Below are 18,949 nucleotides of genomic sequence, written 5' to 3' on the forward strand. Positions count from 1 at the left end.
TTTGACGGCTACGCAGTAACGATCATTTTCTTGAAGTTCCTGTTAATTAGCTTCCCCCCCTCCCCTCTGTTTTTTAAACAAAGAGGGAAGATGCCCACTTGTCCATCACGGATGTGAAGACAGTCCATGCCCTGAGGGATCCGAGTGCGTCCCCGATCCCAGAGACGACAGATACACCTGCGTCTGCCCGGGGGGCAGGTTTGGTCAGTGCCCAGGTAAGAGTTCAGTGATGAAGCACGCTCCTGTTTTTAAAAGTCACTTCCAGTGTTTCTTGCCATCGTTTTCTTTATTGGGGTCGACAGACGTCGTAAAGTGCATTCATAGTAGCAAGTCTGGCGTACGCATGGATCGAGAGCGCTAGTCACCTTTCCTTCCTCTTCGTATGACAGCCCGCCCCTGAGTTACCAGTGATGCTCTTCCTTCTCTGTAATCGTGGTCAACAGACACTCCCATATGTACACATGCAGAGTGATTTTTCCCACATTATCTTTACCAAAAGAAAAAAAGAAAAACTAAAAAGTTACCACATCTCACAGAGTCCACTGCTTGCTTTTCCGTGGCTTAGCGCATGTCGTGGGCATCTTCCTGAGTCCGTGGCCGTAAACTAATGCTTTCCAGGGGTTATACCATGGTTTTCCAACTTTGTCCTTATTCATAGAGGTTGAGGTTGTAAAGATGTTTTCATGTGTTAAAAATGAATCCTTTTCTACACTTAATCATGGTGAGGTGCTGAGGAGTGGACAGAATTGCTGAGTCATTCTGTGGTAGTCCTCAAACTAATATAGCATTGCTAATTATACTTTTAATTTTTTAAAAAGTACTTTTATACATACGGCTTTATTTATTGGTGCTTTCTAAAACTAGGATTTACTACGTCAAAGATTAACTACATTTTTGGGGCTCCTGGGTGGCTCAGTCATTAGGCGTCTGCCTTCGGCTCAGGTCATGATCCCAGGGTCCTGGGACTCGAGCCCCGCATCGGGCTCCCTGCTCGGCGGGAAGCCTGCTTCTCCCTCTCCCGCTCCCCCTACTTGTGTTCCCTTTCTCTCTGTGTCTCTGTCAAATAAATAAAATCTTAAAAAAAAAAAAAAAAAAGATTAACTACATTTTTCATTTTTAAATGTACCATTAGTTTCCCAGAAAGTTACACCAATTCCTTTCTTGTAGTCATGTGTGACCATCTCACTCCCCATTCTCTTACCAATATATGGTTTTCAATTAAAAAACAAATTCCCCCATCCAGTGGGCATGAAATGATACCTAGTTATTTTAGTTTGCATTGCTCCAGCTTCTTGTGAAAGTTTTGTTTATTCCTACTAGCATTTCCTCTCTTGGACTGACCTGGTCATATTCTTTGCTTGCTTATTGGGGTTATTTGTCTGTTTCTTGTTTTTAGTGTGTAGAACATTCTGTGTGCTGTGAGCATGAATGTTATCTCCATCCCACTGTCTGTTACTGGTGTTTTGATTTGTTTACAGTATCTCTTGTCATTTTGAAATTTAATTTTTGTCAGTTCTGTATAATTTTACCTAATTATTTCCACCATTTTTGGAAACTGGGGATTATATTTCGCTTGAAAAGGTTCCCCAAACCACCTGAGGCTGTGTAAATATTTTCCTCAATTGTCTTCTAATAATTTTATATTGAACCTTTTTATATTTAGATCTTTCATTGTTTTAGAATTCATTTCTCTCTGATACAGTAGTCCAGTTCTCTTCCAAAAGGAAATCCAGTTATGCTATTGGTTTTTATTAAAGTAAATAGACATTTTCCATTGAACTGAATTTTATAACGTTGTAACGTTAAATAAAAACTTGGATCAGTGTTGGGGGAAATCTCACTTTTACAAATACGCTTCAGCTTGGTTCTGATTTATGTTTTCCTCTTTGTGATTCACAGGGAGTTCATCTGTAACATTTACTGGAAACAGCTTTGTGAAATACCGTCTAATGGAAAATGAAAACAAATTGGAGATGAAACTGACCATGAGGCTCAGAACATACTCAGCTCATGCGGTTGTGATGTACGCACGTGGGACTGACTACAGCATCTTGGAGGTACGTTTTTGTACCTGAAGACTTTAAAAACACGAAATTCCATTTCATGTTCACATTGTCCATTTAAAAAAAAAATTAAGGGAAATGATTTTATTCCACACTTAAATAGTTCCCTGATAACTCTATGAGTTTTAGACTCTTAGGTTAAGAAGCTATTTTTGCTCTGCAGTAGTGTAGAAATGGACTTCTGTGTCTCACAACTTTTTTCGGTCATGTGACAGTTAACATTCAAACTCCAAGGGGTATTACATCTTATTAATGTTATATAGAGAGTTTATAGTGAGTATTCACAAGTGCTTATAAGTGATAATTATCTTTTTTTTTTTTTAAATGCGTGATCCACTTTTGATTTTAACTGATGCTATTTTTGGTTGTTATTCAGTTAATGGTCAGTTAATTGTGGGTGATTTCCATGATGCTTTTTGGAGGTGCAGTTGGCACTTGAACTTGTGTTAGGTTCATTTTTACTCTTTGTGCAGTGATGAGACGAGCGCGTGTTCTGCAGCGCTTAAATGCAGTCTCACTCAGTTTCCCTTCAGCCGCTAAACATACCTCTCCTTTGGATGTTTGATCAGAGTTCCTTGTTGATGATCCTGCGAGAGTAACGTGGACGGTAATTGTCTTTATCACAGATTCATAACGGAAGGCTGCAGTACAAGTTTGACTGTGGGAGTGGTCCTGGCATCGTGTCTGTGCAGAGCATTCAAGTCAATGATGGGCTGTGGCATGCCGTGTCTCTAGAAGTGAATGGAAACTATGCTAGGTTGGTTCTAGACCAAGTTCACACTGCATCAGGCACAGCCCCCGGGACCCTGAAAACCCTAAACCTGGATAACCATGTGTTTTTCGGTGGCCATATCCGTCAGCAAGGCACCAGGCACGGGAGAAGCCCCCAAGTCGGGAACGGTTTCAGGGGCTGTATGGACTCCATTTACTTGAATGGGCAGGAGCTCCCTCTGAATAACAAGCCGAGAAGCCACGCGCACATTGAAGAATGGGTGGATGTCTCTCCTGGGTGCTTCCTAACAGCTACCGAAGACTGCTCGAGCAGCCCTTGCCAGAACGGAGGCATCTGCCACCCCTCACCTGCTGGAGGTAGGCCTCGTCATGCTAGTCATCTTCAGAGAGTTACGCGTGGAGACCCTTGGCAGGTTCCTCAAGTCTTTGTTTTCCCTTCCCACTCGCACGATGGTGTCAGATCCTGCAGGCAGTGTTGGAATGGAGGGAAGCCAGAGCAGGGCTGGACTCAGGATTCTAACCGCAGTCAGGCTGCAGGGCCTCCTCGTTCTGCACCAGGAACCACTGGTGAACCACAGCCACCTCTGTGCTCTTCTTCCTTGTGCTGCGTGTTTGTTTGGCACACGCTTCTTCCAGCCACAGAACTGTACACTCAGTCCTCCTTGAGGGCCCCCTTAGATCTGATGGCTCAGCACCTAGGGACTGCTAGTGTCACTACAGGTGGGGTTTGGTTTTCCAGAATGCCTTGAACCCTCCTGAAGTGTCGCCAGTCGTGTCCTGAAGCCTCAGCATAGTAGAGTACTCTGTGGCATTTGTAAACCTGCCCTCTTTGGCCCCCTCCCGGTAATAGAAGCTATGAAAGGACAGTCATGGTGCCTCATCAGGAGAGAGCTTTGTGCAATTAATGGAGCAAAAATCAGAATAGCACTTCACTGGGATTTCCAGGGATTTGGCTTTGTGTTATTTTCTTTGGGAAGTGTTTGTGCATACTCCACGCAAAGAACAGGCCAGGTTATCCCCAAAATAATACTCTGCGTGAAAGTGTATCCTGTGTTCACGTTCCACGTCCAAGTCAGGGCAGCAAGGACGCCGTCCTCGCTGACTCACTCAGGGCTGAGACTGAGAAAAGCATTTTCTTGAAACGTGCAACCACGATCCCTGGAGCAGCAGGAGGGCGGCAAAGTGGTGCCACACACGGGCTCGTAAAGCTTCTAGCTCGGAGTATCACATCTTTGGCCAAAGAAACTCCCACAGCCGTGCCCACCTTCAGAGGCAGCAGGGAAGTGCAGTCCTGCCCCAAAAACAGTTGGAAAAAGTCTACCACACTGTCCCATGTCTAAGTCTTTGCAAAAGTCTGACGTTCTTTTTGTTCCTTTGGACACCTTTGACAATCACCTTCCCTTGACGGTAGTTCATAGTCTTCCGAATACTTTCACATTATCATCTCAGCCTTTAAAAGTTTGGGAGCTGCAAATGGGATGTTCAGTAGTTAAGTGTTGTTAGTTGGCATGGCTACTCAAATAAGGACTGTTTTTCCTTGCTCTCTATGCTTGGGCCAGTGACCTTACATAAATTATGATTAAGTCAAGCTGATTATGAGTTCTCTCTTCAGCTCTTTTGGTTTGGTTATACCAACGGTGGAAGTTAGATCTTGTTGATAACGACGACATCGTACCCAGAGGGAATACAAATTGTACTAACTTCTACGGGTCTCAGAGAACGAAGGCTTCTCTTAAAAGTCAAAACCAATATTATACTGAGATAGATTCTTTGAGTTACTGAATGATTGGACTGTTTTGTTCCCTTTTGCTCCTGTAGGTTATTACTGCAAATGCAGCGCCCCGTACATAGGGACATACTGTGAGTTGAGCGTCAATCCGTGTTCCTCCAACCCGTGTCTTTATGGTGGCACGTGCATCGTGGACAACGGGGACTTCCTGTGTCAGTGCAGAGGATTATACACCGGGCAGAGGTCAGTGTAGCCCTCAGGATGAAACTCCTTAAAATGCCTCCCTTTTATACATAGCATTACGTTTACTTGTTCTCTGTTGTGCCGTATTCCTTTGCAGTAGAAGTGTGATGCTGATGCCTCTTTCCGTGTCCTCCCCCAGGTGTCAGCTGAGCCCTTACTGCAAGGATGAGCCCTGTAAAAATGGTGGGACGTGCTTTGACAGTTTGGACGGTGCTGTCTGTCAGTGTGATTCGGGTTTTAGGGGAGAAAGGTAACTGGCCTCTTCCAACATTTGTATTTGTGCCTCCCTGTCGTGTCACATCAATTCGCAGATGTGACAGAACTTTATTCGTTCGGGCGACGTTGCTTTAGACTTTCATGTTCCCCACCCTTAGGTCCTTGTAGATTTTATTAAAGGAGGGAGGGTTTGAGACGTGTCGGGCACACCTGCACGGGCCCCGTTTGGAAAGGCAGAGGGCGTGGAGAGGCCCAGGAATGTTCCGTCAGGTGAGGGGCTGTGGGAGGTTTTCAGCAGGAGAAATGTCTTAAAATGGAAAACAGTTTTCTAACCTTTCACATGTTTTATGCAGCTGTCATTTTCCATACAGGAAGATTAGAAATCTAAGCTTAGCCTGTTAGGACAGTTTCCAGCCTACGGTTTATCCAAATGCACATTCTGAACAACGAGAATCAGACACAGACTGAATGCTTAGCCCGTGAGTTTGGTTTAGTCACCTGTGGCATCCTAGAGAAATGGCTTTTAAATAGGGCGTGACATGATGCTTATCTCCCCGAAGGCCCCAGTATAGACTCGCGTGATTAATTACTCCTCGAGAGGTGTTTTGTGGTCATGACTGTTGGTAGTGTGTTCCTGGTGGTCACCTACTGTGTTTTGTTTGGGTTCAGTCCGTGGTCTCTGGGAACCACGGGCCTGGCCTGTCATGACGTGTGTGGCAAAGTGTCTGTCCTCGTTCTTGGCAGGTGTCAGAGCGACGTTGACGAGTGTGCCACCAGCCCCTGCCGCAACGGGGCGCTGTGTGAGAACACGCACGGCTCCTATCACTGCAACTGCAGCCGAGAGTACAGGGGCAGACACTGTGAGGACGCCTCGCCCAATCAGTACGTGTCCACTCCGTGGAACATCGGACTGGCTGAGGGCATAGGCATTCTCGTCTTCATAATGGGGATATTTTTGCTGGTGGTGGTGTTTGTCCTCTGCCGCAAGATGATCAGTCGGAAGAAGAAACACCAGGCTGAACCCGAAGACAAGCACCTGGGCCCTACCGCCGCTTTCTTGCAAAGACCGTATTTCGATGCAAAGCTCAACAAGAACGTTTACTCAGACATACCCCCCCAGGTGCCTGTCCGTCCTATCTCCTACACTCCAAGCATTCCGAGCGACTCCAGGAACAACCTGGACCGCAATTCCTTTGAAGGATCTGCCATCCCGGAGCATCCGGAGTTCAGCACCTTTAACCCCGAGTCTGTGCACGGACACCGGAAAGCCGTGGCCGTCTGCAGCGTGGCCCCAAATTTGCCTCCGCCGCCACCTTCAAACTCCCCTTCCGACAGCGACTCCATACAGAAGCCCAGCTGGGACTTCGACTACGACAGTAAGAGTGGCCCTTTGCATCTGCATAAAATGTCACCGAGCTGAACGGTGACCCTGTACATTTTGCCAGAGCTTCGGGTGGGTCTAGTCACGTGGTGGAGCCCCTGGTGGTGGTACGTAGGCTCACACTCCCGAGACCCTGGGTGTGATGTGAGAGACCTGCCCTGGCTGAGCGCCGGGGCTGTGATGTCCCGTGGATCAAGGACCTGGATCTAGTCCTGCTCACACTAATATTCAGGAGAGATCATTTCATTTTGGGGGTGGATACGGGCTCTCTGGGGTCTTGGGGGCTTTTCATGACGAATTAGGAAGGGCATTTGGCGTGATGGATTTTTAAAAAAATAGCAGTGGTAGCATTTATAGCAGCGGCCTAACATATCTTTTGATGCTTTAAAAATGGCTGTATGTACCTTTTTAAGAGGACGTTTTAATTCCCCATACTGTCTCATGATCTCCACGAGCGGGGTTATTGAGAATTTTTCTGTTCTGTGAATCTGCAAGAATGCTTGCAGCTTTGTAGGTTTTTGGTTTGTTTTTCAGATGCTTCTCCTTTTTCTTTCAGTTGTTCCCATAGTTGGTCAGGCTCAGGCAGTATTTGGGTGCTGCTTGCTCTGTGTGAGAACACAGCAGTGAACCACCCAGAGGCCTTACCCTCACGGGGCTGACCGTTGTCATCTCTTCCTTTCAGCTAAGGTAGTGGACCTCGATCCCTGTCCCTCCAAGAAACCCCTGGAGGAAAAGCCTTCCCACCCATACAGTGCCCGGGAAAGCCTGTCGGAGGTGCAGTCCCTCAGCTCTTTCCAGTCCGAGTCGTGCGACGACAATGGTGAGTAAAGAGTTTTGAAACGCCTCGCTGTGGGCATGGTGTGGCGTGTGGAATGTCGCGGATGTGCCCGGTGCCCTCGTGGAGGCTCAGACTGTGGTCACGTCCCACTCGGGAGCACCGGTACACAGCCCGCAGCCCCTTGTACAACCTGCATGAACATCTGCGGGGGAAAAGAGTTCAGACATTCCTGATGGGCTAGGCATTTGAATTGCAGCAGCTTGTCAGATATAGGGAAGAAAGTATACTGAAGATGTTTTCTCATTAGGGTTTTTTTTTGTTTTTGTTTTTGTTGTTTCACAACAGTAAATGTTCTAGAGGTGTTGTGGGGTTTAAAAAAAAAAAAAAAAATGCTTGCAGCAGCTTTCTTAAGCACAGCCCCCGACCCACACTCCTACTCCTGCACCCCGGGGTGGCGATGCGGTAGTCGGAAATGTTCAGCTCCGGTAGCTCCTTCGCTATTACAAGGTTTTATTTGTCTCTTCCCCCAACTCCCCTGCGGCCCCAGCTCCCATTTGGATCAGAGCGTACTGACTGAGAGCACAGTTTAAGAGATTGCTAGTAAGTTTGATTATATTTCTAATGAAGAAAGTCTGACAGTGGGATCTTTGATGCCAGTTATGTTAATCTGATTTCCCTAGGTAAACTGCGTTAATAACCAGCTTTGCCATGTTAACACATACCAGTAGAGAAAATGGTCAATATTCAGTAATAAAATAGTTGTTGGTGGAAATTTTTGCAGCTCAGAATTAGTAAGTTTGACTTTTTTTTTTTCCCTTAAAAATGTAATGTGTTTAACCATTTCGAATATTTGCTGGAAAGAAATAACTCATTATCATTTATTTCTAAACCCAGAGTAATATATTTCATAATATATTGCAGTCTTTTTCCAAACTAAAGATGGCCATGAGTTGACTCCATTCATTTCTGATTTCAAGCATGTTACGTGTCGGATCAGAGTTCACCTGTGTTTATTACTCATTACTTAGTGACGGAGTCTGTGAGCATAGCTTTGCTTGTTAAACCAAAAGAATAGAATTCTTTGTTCCATTAGGTTTAACTTAAAACAGTAGTGTTGCCAGTTAATGTAACTTATATTTTGGTTCCTAAAATGCTCTTCATAAATACATTTCAGAATCTTGTCAGTGTTTTCCTCGAAACATCGTTCTTCTTAATACTCCTAAATACTTGTAATAAACTGTGGTCCATTAGTTATGAAAGGTAATTTCTGGAAAATGCAGTGTGAGAAAGAAAACATATCCAGGAGTGTTTGTATTTTAATTTTTATCAGTCATAAAGTCTGTTCATTATATTTTTAGTTTTCTGAGGCTTTTGTAACAGATTACCATGAATGTGGTGGCTTAAAACAGGTACATACATGTATCATCTTACAGTTCCGTAGTTTAGGAATCCCACCACAGGTCAGTGGGCTCACCGGGAGGTATTGGCAGGGCGACTGTGTTTCTGCCCCCTCTAGAGGAGATACTGCTCCCTGACCTTCCCCAGCTTCTAGAAGCCCGTCTTCTTGCAAAGATAGCATTGCCTCTCTTCAGCCATTCTCCTGTAGGCTTTGCTCCCTCCACCCACAGCTAGGAGAGATTCTGCCCTTTTAAGGACCTTTGTGAATACACTGGGCTCCTACAGACCACTTAGGAAAATCTCCCCCATCTCTAGATCTTTAATCACTTCAGCCAAGTCGGTCCCTTTGCCAGGGATGCTAACACATTCCCCGTCTCCCAGGATTAGATGTGGACATCTTGGAGGGCCATTTTTCAGTTTACCATACGCACACATGTTTATCTTGGCATAGATGCTTTAAAACAATCTGATCTACAAATAAAAGGGAATTTACCTAGGAAACAGCCAGGCAGACAGTCTGCATTTCTCTGCTGGTATGTTAGCTCCCCAGCTGTTAGCCTGTCTGCAAAAAAGACAAGAAATTTGGAGGTGGGAGCACACGGAACAGAATTAAAGCCAGTTTTGTATTTATATTACATATTTTATCTTCAATTATGTAACGCTTTTTCTTGGAATGTACAAATTCATTAAATAAACCCAGCAAATTGGCTTAGCAAGCACTTTAATGTTTAAACGTGAAGTCTTTTGCCCATGAGATGTTGAAATAAGGATTGTTTTGGCATGACTAGATCTGTAGGTGAGAAAACTTAAGAGCTAAAATATGTCTTAAATTACAGTATAATGTGGTTACTTATCCCTTTGATTAATAACAAATATATATAGCTTGATTAGAAAAATGTCTAAGCTATATAATAGCAAGAGTATAGGGGTCGTGCATAATTATATTATGTGTTATGCTGAAGTTTTCACATTTTTAAATTAGGTAGAAATTATATAATATAAAGAAATCCTATTTAACACACTGTTTTCTAACTGAAGATGTTCCTAATTCACTCCTTTTGTACCTTTTTACAAGCTTCCGTAGTGACTGTAGTACACCTTGTCAACGCTGTCGTTGACACGGTGGATGAAGAAGGTACAGTCACCCAAAGTGTGCTGTGTGTTTGTGTGTATAGTGACTGCCACTAGAACAGTGTGCTTCTGCCTTTTGCAGTGTTATAAAGTCGTTTGTGGTTCTGACGGGGTTGAGTACTTTGTGCAGGTGTGTATGTATATTCATCGTCCAGGCACATTACAAAAATATTCTGATGTATGTTGCGTCCTTGTCACTTTTTCCACCCATAGTGAATTTGTGTAGATCCCAGAAATGACCCGTAGGATCTTGACAACTTGGCTTTACATGACACAGTATTAAGAAGCTTAGAAGTCATTCTAGCTAAACTTTTTTTTTAAAACCCTCTTCATAGGAATAACACTAACACACAGCTTTTATAATTACCTGAGTGTGATCAAGGATAATGATAGAACATGGCAGAAAGTAATTATTTTCATTATATGGTTTAGTGAAAATTAATATGGAGCTTTTATCTCTCTGTTCAAAATTCTGTGAAAGGGCATTGATCCGCACCAAAAGTTAAATTAAATCAGCCCTTTATTAATGCACTGAAATTTGAGTAATACGTGTAAATTGCACAGCCTAGTAGCTTTTAAACTGTAAATCCCATCCCCAGGAGGGCTTAGAATTTACCTTTTTATACACCATCAAGAGTGCGTTAGGCATAGGGGATCGTCTTTGGGAGGACATGTATGTTTTCAGGATTGAGTTGAGAAGGATGGTTTCGGGATGGGCAGGCCAGGCCGAGGGTTGTACCTTCCTAAGAACAGGTACTGTGTCTTGGTCAATCAGAAAGTAATCTGTATTTTGTCTAGTGGATTTTAGTTATAAATATTGATGGAATTTTAAAAAACAGAGCTTTAAAACAGTTCTTTCATGGGATTTCCTTCATTGAAAAATAATAGAAACTGTATTTTAAAGTTGAATGCTTGCTTGAATTTTAAGAATCGAGTGCCTCTGGAGTCACAGAGGTTGTCAGTCCTCTCAAAGAAATTACCACATGTTTAGTAGACTTTAAGAACAATTCTGTAGATACACATTGACTGAATACTGGCTTATTCAATTTTTTAGAACGACCATGGTCGTGTCAGTTTTAGCTTTAAATTCCTGGAAGGGAACCATCAATCAGATCCTGTTTGTTCCAAATTTGTTACATGGGTTTTCAGGAACGTTGTAGAATGCATGGAAAGCATTGGTTTTGTTCGGAAAAGCACTGCAGTGACCCTGTTTCTACCATGATTACTACTTTCCAAGAATAAGGATCATGACAATCCTCAGAGTTCGGGCTCGACCTACATTAGCTGATTTAATCCTCCTAATAAAGGGATTTCTACTCCCCTTTCAAATGTCAGAACCTGAAGCTTAGCCAGGGTAAGCAGCCTGTCCAGGGCCATGGCCCTGACTGACGTGGAATTTACATCTTCTTTCCCGGCCTTCGTGCTGGAGTTCTGTGTATGACATGGCAGTTCTGAAGGAGCGAGTGGCCTTGCAGATCTGGGGTGGGGACAGGAGTAAGCACAGCCCATGCTCTCTCCCAGGAGAAGGGGACAATGCAGTGGGAATGTCAGGTCACATTCAGAATGGGCAAGGTTTGCAGAGGGTTTCTTCTAGCGATTCACGAGTCCCCGCGTTGGTGAATGTGTCTGAATGTAACGTACGTTCGAGCGCCGTAATGTGCTGTAAAGTGTGTCTTAGTGTAGCTTTAGATGTATTTGGATTCTGTCATTATATTCAGTATCACGAAGGTATCATTTAAGTTCCTATTTACATGTTAGTAGAGCCTATAGACTTTAATTATTCCTAACCAAATTGTGCTTTCAGGTTCAGATTGCCAGAAAAAAGGGAAAAGAAAGTAAATTCATGTTTGAGTTCCCCGGCAAAGCTCACGATCCCGATCTCTTCCTCCCCTCCCCTGTCCCGTTCCATTTGCGCTCTGTACATTTCTCAGCCGTTCGGAACTTCCGTAGATCATGGCTTAGAGGCCTGGTCCATGGCTGACTGGGCCTTGATAAACAGTTGGCATTGTATTATGTACTGATCTTGATTGCCTTTTCAGCCGTCTTTCTGTTTTAATTATAAATGTTTTCTTTTCTCTCTACTCTGCCACCAAAAGAGTCTTTGGCTGCTCCTGACCTCAGCAAATCAAGAGGTGACTTATGCATGCCAGTTGTTCATTGATACTCACTAAAAAACATTGGTAAAGATTTGACCCAAGGCTGACTTGCTTCACTTGTTTGCTGCAGTAACTAAGTCCAGAGCTGTTTGTACGCTGCACTCTAAACACGTCGCCTCGCCTGTGTGTCAGAGGAGTTCCGTAATCCTTGCCGGGGGAGGGGGAGGCATTCCCACATCGGGAGGTTTTTTTTAAAAAAAAAAAAAAAATACAGCCTAAAATGCCCCTTTGCCCTTGTTAAAGTAACAAAAAAACTGGTTGTTGTAATCGATCAAAAATTGTGCTCTGTGTTTCAGTGTCGGATTGCATTTTGCTTGATTTGGAGGCATGCTTTGTTACATACTTACATTAATATCATTTGTAGTTTTTAGTATAAAGCTTGTATGGTTATAAAGGAATTTTATTTTTTAAATGTTAGCATGTTAAAGATTACTTTTATTACCTTAAACAGTTGCATCAAGTGTTTAAAGGACCAGACTTCTTCACTGTGTCCTGAGCCTGAACGGATACCTTCACGTAGAGCAGTGGGTTCTGAATGACAGGCAGGAGCTGAAGGGCTGATGGGAATCGCTTGTGGAGAGTGCATGTCCTTTAGACGCTAGCACCCTGCTTCTGGTCGGACTTCTGTCTCCTTGAAAGTTAGGTCCCTACATGAAAGTCGGTCCCCATTTGGAACTAGCGCCTAGTTCAGAGAGGTTGTCACACTTGCGCGGGGGGAGGCCCTCAAACAATGAGCGGAGGTTTCCACAGGGAAGAAGCCGTGGGAAGCCTTTGCCCTTGTGTTACAGTGAGCTCTTAGCCCACTCTCGCAGTCTCTGGGGAGAAGAGACACTGAAGTCTGTTCTCTTTTCTACCAAGGGTATCACTGGGACACATCGGATTGGATGCCCAGCGTTCCTCTACCAGGTATACAAGAGTTCCCCAATTACGAGGTCATTGACGAGCAGACCCCTCTGTACTCAGCAGACCCAAACGCCATCGACACAGACTATTACCCTGGCGGCTACGACATTGAGAGCGATTTCCCACCACCACCAGAAGACTTCCCCGTGCCTGACGAACTGCCCCCCTTGCCTCCGGAATTCAGCGACCAGTTTGAGTCCGTACGCCCTCCCAGAGACATGCCCGCCGCAGGTAGTCTGGGCTCTTCCTCGAGAAACCGGCAGAGGTTCCACTTGAATCAGTATCTGCCCAATTTCTATCCCGTTGATATGTCTGAACCTCAAAAAACAGGCCGCGGCGAGAACAGTACGTGCAGAGAACCCTACGCCTCCTACCCTCCAGGGTATTCCAGAAACTTTGAAGCTCCTCCTGTAGAAAACATGCCCATGTCTGTGTATACCTCCACGGCCTCCTGCTCTGATGTGTCGGCGTGCTGTGAAGCGGAGTCTGAGGTCATGATGAGTGACTATGAGAGCGGGGATGATGGTCACTTCGAAGAGGTGACGGTCCCTCCGCTGGATGCCCAGCAACACACGCAGGTCTGATGCTCAGACTCCCCCCAAAGTGCCTGGACTTTAACGAACCTGGAGATTATTACATAAACGATCTTCTGCATCATTCTCTGCAGCAGTGCTTCAGTGTTTTTTTTTTTTGTTTGTTTGGTTTTTTTTTTTGTGTGTGTGTGTGTGAGCTAAAATGGGCATGGCTGCACTGAATCACGCACCTCTTGACAAGTTAGCCATTTCCGGTGTCCGAACCTACTGTAACGGGAGGGGATTTCCTTTGGCCGTGCCGTTTCTGAACACCTGTGTGCATTTACATTGGTCTGTTAAAATAATGAAACGAGAAATCAGCCCTGTCATCTTGTTAGCATGATTCATGTATTTATATAGATTTGATTTTAATTTTCCTTTTCTTTGTGTAAATTTTATGTACAGATTTGATTTTTCATAGTTTTCACTAGATTTTCAAAACATATGGTGCATTTGTTTTTGACTGAAATTTGGTGGTGTTAGCGTCATTACCTAGCACCCTGATTTTTTTTTTAATATAACCAGGGTTTCATTCTGTGTCCTCTTCCGTTGAAGTATGACATTCCATTAAGACATTTCAATATCAGTCCTTCATTTCTAGCTGTACATAGGAGGGGGAAAGATCTTCTACGTGGACATGTCTTAAATGCGTGACTGTATTTTAGAATTATAAACATTTTTCATTACTGGAAAGTGTAATGGGGACCTTCTGCATACCTGTTTAGAACCAAAACCGTCACGACACAGTTTTTATAGTGTCTGTATATTTGTGATGCAACGGTCTTGTAAAGGTTTTTACTGAAAACTACCATTAGCCAGTCTTTCTTACTGACAATAAATTATTAATAAAATAATTTAGTTTTACAGCCTGTTTTTCCTCTGGATTTAGACTCTTGTTTGGGATTCAGTTAAGGAGTTGACAGAGAAGGGTGGATGGATGTAGAGATGTTAGCTCTTTGTGGCCTTAAATGTGAAGGGTCCAGGTGCCCAACCAGGAGGTACTTACAGATGTAGCCACTAGGCGGCAGTGCATGGCTACTCGAGCCTGCTCAGAACTATAGGTGTAAACAGAAAACCACGTTCTTTCATGTTTTTCCAACTAAAACGTCAAGAAAATTTTCCTCTATACATCTTCTCAGTATTTACTGGGTATCATTTAAAGGCTTCTATGGTCTTCAACCTATGACTTCTATCAAAAACAAAGTATAAAGCATTTTATCCTCTGAAATCAAAGAACACCTCCTACTTGTATAGGATTTAGTGTGAAATCAAGAAGCTATTTTTCCATGTGTATACAGTGAAATCCATCCATCCAACAAATATTTATCTACTATGTGTCAGTCAGGCATCCTTAGAACTTCAGAAAGACAGTTTTTTCATTTATCAGATGAGACTAGATACATGGTCTGAGCACCAGAGCTAGCTCTGGTAACGAAAAACCAGCACGCTCATACCTGCTGCAGTAGCCACTTACAACTCCAAGCTGTTTCCTGTTTCCTGGTCATATTGTTAGGTCTCTATATTGTTTCTAGTCACTTTTTTTTTTTTTTTTAAGGAATTGTGTATTAATTCGGTGTGATGTTTGAGGAAGGCCATGTAACCTAACCCACCTCCATGTAGTTACACCCTAACTTTTGGATTAATCCACATACACGGTTCTCATTGTTTTGGTGGTATAAATATTCAGTGCTGCGCTAAGTGTAGTATGTGATGTTTGTTTCCATTTACTTCGTTACTTTCCCTTTTTCTGAAACAGTTCCCTGCTTTTTCTTTTACTTTTTAAAATCTGTGACTCTTTCATTCATTTATCCCAAACACATTTTTTGATCACCTACTATATGTTATTCTTCACGAAAAGACAGAAACTCCCTACCCTGTCCACCCCCTGTCCATGGCCGAGGCAGAAGAGGATACCATTTTTACTTTGATGGCCCAGTGGCACGAAGCGGGGAGGCTGCTGAAAACCACAGGTACCAGCTGCGTGGGGTGATGCCCAGGCTCCTCCCCGCTGCCCCGAGGGCTGCACGGTCAGCATCTCGATGCGAGGAAGCTTCGGTAGAGAGGACTCTGGGAAGTCCTGCTCTCCTCTTCCTGTGAGTTGTTTTCTGTGAAAAATAAAGTCTAGTCAGGAACTGGATCATCCTCACAAAATTAGCTTGAATTCCTATTGAGTTTTCAGCGACTTCATAGAAATGTAGCAGTTAGGTTTGTAATCTGTCAGACCTGGAAAAACTACCCCAACGCCCATCCACCGCCCCCAGCCTTTCTCCAGTTCTGGGTTCCCCTCTGCAGTCTCCGCCTTCTCCCAGCCCACTGACTCGGCTCAGTAACTTTCTGAAGGTCAACGTGGGCTGCTCATTCTCTTTTGCAGTCTGGCGTTGTGTACTTTCTGATCGCTCTTCATCAGCAGCATTAGGTTCAATTTCAATTAGTGCACCAGCTGAGAGCAAGTTATTTGTCAGAATTTCATTTCCTCACCAGCAGTTTACTGCCTCTACTGCAAACAGAATAAGCCACTCGGAAAGAATGACAAGTATTTTTTTACCCCCAAGAAAACCTCTGCTTGTATGAACACTTGGGGAATGAATGCACTTGTCCCCGTGCTGTTAGAAAGTGTGGCCCTGAGAGAGGCTAGGTTTTCAAAGGATGCTAGACATAGAAAACGTGTAACATTTGAATCCAGAGGTCACTGGACCAAATAGATCTTACAAAGAGCTATGAGTGCAGGGTCTCTGTAGGCGAGATGACAAATAGGAGCTCAGTGATTCTAAACCAGAGCCATTATCCAGTTGTCTCAAGGGGTAAAAAGAAATTCCCATAATGTCTAATGATGATTGCTTCAATTCATTGTAATGTTTGTAGATGCCACCTAACAGTTTTAGGATAAGGGAAGAATATAGCAAGAAGAACAAATTATCATCTACGCCGATGGTGTGTCAGCCTCCTCCGGCCTGTCAAAGACTTAGAAGCACAGCCCCACTTCCTTGCCAAATACGGAATACTAGCCCCCCCTGTAAACGAGGATTGCAAACATTTTTCGACGATGCTCTCGTGATCTGTGTTTGTAAATAATTACCTTAAATGAGTCTTTTTCTCTTCTTTCAAAGGTAATAATACTCGAAATAGATGCTTTAAGACAAGTTGGAACAAAATAAAATTTTATTTGTAGACTTTACTAAAATTTCTTTAAACCGAATGTGTAAAATGTACAAAGGTTCTCCAACTAAAGAGCTCTTACTGGCTTGAGATCGTTTTTAATAATGATCTCAAATGCTGAGTTTTTACTTCTAATGGGGAATTTCACAAGATTTAAAAATACCCTCCGGTCATTGAAAACCGTGGTCTGACCTTTAATTTCTGTGCCATAATTTTGAGTCACACTGGGGTTCTGGAGATATCCTCACAATGAATGTCAGAGCTGGGTTTGATCTTTGCTGGATTAACAACAGCAACAAACACTGATGTCTGCACCATGCTTTTATTCTAAGAGCTGTGGCTACATAATCCTTACAACCACCATGGACGGGGCGGGGGGAGTATCTCTTATCATTGTTTGCATTTTATGTAAGAGAAACATTTGTCTGTGACGAAGCTGGCAAGCGGTAAGGCCCCATTCGACCTTGGGGGTCTGAGGCCAGAGCCTACCCTCCTGACCAGGACCTGCTGCCCCGCCCGGCAGATGCCCTGCTTCCCTCAGGCGGGCCATTCCAGGATCGGACCGCAGTCCCCACCCCTGCTTAGGTAGCTCTGCAACCTCGGGTTTGGTTTAACTCCATGGGCGAGAAGGCACATTTTTAAAACCATGGATCCTCAGGGTATACTCAAAAACTCCCGTGCCTTCCCTTCCAGCATCGGTGGCAGGTGGAGACTGCTGGCTTCTGAGTCACAGACCTCAGTTCAAAGTTGCGCCCTACCACTCGTCAGCTGTATGATGTTAAACCAACTACTTCTATTTATGTTCCTCTACTGAAAAGGAGCAACTAATAAATACCCTACAGGAGTTCTGTGGAATCAAACCAACAATCTAAATGAGGGTTCTTAGGAGAGCTTATTACATTCCAAACATTCTGCAATTAGTAACTCTGAATCCATCCAGTGACCCTCATTATTCCCACTTTCCAGATCAGGAAACCCAGGCACTAGATAATTTTCTGAAGGTCACTCCACAGGTCAGTGTTCGGACTGAAATTCGAAGCCCTGATTCTGGTCTCAAAGCTCCATCCCCCAGGCCTTCTTTCTGAAGTGTCTCTGAAAGGAACCAACCTGCAGATGGTGAAGTTCCTCACACCAGCATTCTGGCACAAAGTCGATGTTCACCAAATGCTTTAACTGCTGTTACTGTTTCCTCCCTCACTGCCATCCCAATCTTCAAATAGGTATTTTAATAGTTTACTTTTAAAATGTATCATATGAAAGTTTCATATTTTTTAGGGGGGAGGGCCAGAGGGAGAGGAGGAGAAAGAATCCTAAGCAGGTTCCATGCCCAGCACAGAGCCTCACGCAGGGTTCAGTCTCACAACCCTGAGATCATGACTTGAGCCGAAATCAAGATGCTTAACCGACTGAGCCACCCAGGCATCCCTGAGAGTTTCATTTTCTTAGTGCCTTTATAGAACATGCTGTAATTCAAAGAAGCTTGCTAACCTAGTTTAGATTTGACTAATTGCCTCTAAGCCAAGAGAGGTTTGGCCATTTGCATCTTGCTTGTTTTCTACTAAGTCAGTGCATTCCACATTGGACACTGGCTGATGTGGGTGCAAGTGAAGTCTCAAGATGCCACTTTCGCTGTCCATTCATCCAAAAGCTGTTTCTGAGTATCTGCTCTAAATGAAGGCCAGAAGCATCATGTTTGCCATTCGGTGAAGGACGAACAAGACAAAGTCTGACGCTTAGGAATGAGATGAGTGTTCAGGGTCAAGTTTACAGCTTACTACCCTGTGTCTTATTTTTCCACCTGCTTCATTTAACAAGATAAAAAAAATACTCTCCTTTCACCTGGGATTCAAATAGTGCTCCTGAGGCTCAAGTGCCCCTCCTCACACTCTGCCCCTTGTCTCCACCCACCCACCCAATCATTTACACATTCGTTCATTCGCTCAAATTATTTTCTGGGTTGCATTAACAAGTATCAGTCTAGTCTACCCTTTGCTATATCCTGCTCACATAAAACTGAAAACTTGCTTAGGAAGTTTCAGGAAAAAAAAAAAAATTCAGGGTGGTCAAGGGTTGTGGGCTACGCAGAAACACACTGAATAAAAACTGACCTATGAAGTTGAACACTCTTTCTTCCAATGCCTAAAACGCCAGAATATGTCAATGCTGAAATAACAGTCACACGTTTAGAGGTAACAGAGTAAATCAAAAGGAGAAACTTGCTGGTGTCTTAAGAGTTTTCTGCACGTTAACTCGAAGCAGAAGAAGCGATCTCTGCCCCGTTTATCTGTACAGCCTCAGCAGGGACAGTAACGGGGGGGGCTAGGGGATTATTCGTCAGTGCTTGGCAGTTAACGGCGGCACAACAAACCCAGCTTCTGCCCTGGGGTTGCCGACGCCAGGGCTCCCCAAAAGGAACCGTGAGCACTCCTTCAGTGACAAGGAGAACGGGCGCGGGGCCGACGCGCGCGCCCTCCAGCCGGGAGTGTTCACG

General features: G+C 44.1%; 1 protein-coding gene across 3 annotated transcripts in view; it reads left to right on the forward strand.

Annotated features, from left to right (window-relative positions):
* The window catches only part of FAT1 (FAT atypical cadherin 1), a 126,368-nt gene extending 111,970 nt beyond the window's left edge, over positions 1-14,398 (forward strand). For 2 of the 3 annotated variants that reach the window (XM_027599211.2, XM_027599212.2), the window contains exons 20-28: positions 84-215; positions 1,900-2,057; positions 2,690-3,152; positions 4,614-4,767; positions 4,907-5,017; positions 5,728-6,359; positions 7,047-7,184; positions 11,768-11,803; positions 12,686-14,398. In XM_027599211.2, the coding sequence (XP_027455012.1) occupies positions 84-215; positions 1,900-2,057; positions 2,690-3,152; positions 4,614-4,767; positions 4,907-5,017; positions 5,728-6,359; positions 7,047-7,184; positions 11,768-11,803; positions 12,686-13,314 (2,453 nt within the window). In that variant the 3' untranslated portion in view covers positions 13,315-14,398. The remainder of the gene's footprint in view (positions 1-83; positions 216-1,899; positions 2,058-2,689; positions 3,153-4,613; positions 4,768-4,906; positions 5,018-5,727; positions 6,360-7,046; positions 7,185-11,767; positions 11,804-12,685) is intronic. The other variant, XM_027599213.2, reaches the window with a different exon arrangement.
* The last annotated feature ends 4,551 nt before the right edge of the window (positions 14,399-18,949 follow it).

This window comes from Zalophus californianus, chromosome 2 (genome assembly GCF_009762305.2).
Source record: "Zalophus californianus isolate mZalCal1 chromosome 2, mZalCal1.pri.v2, whole genome shotgun sequence".
Lineage (NCBI taxonomy): Eukaryota > Metazoa > Chordata > Mammalia > Carnivora > Otariidae > Zalophus > Zalophus californianus.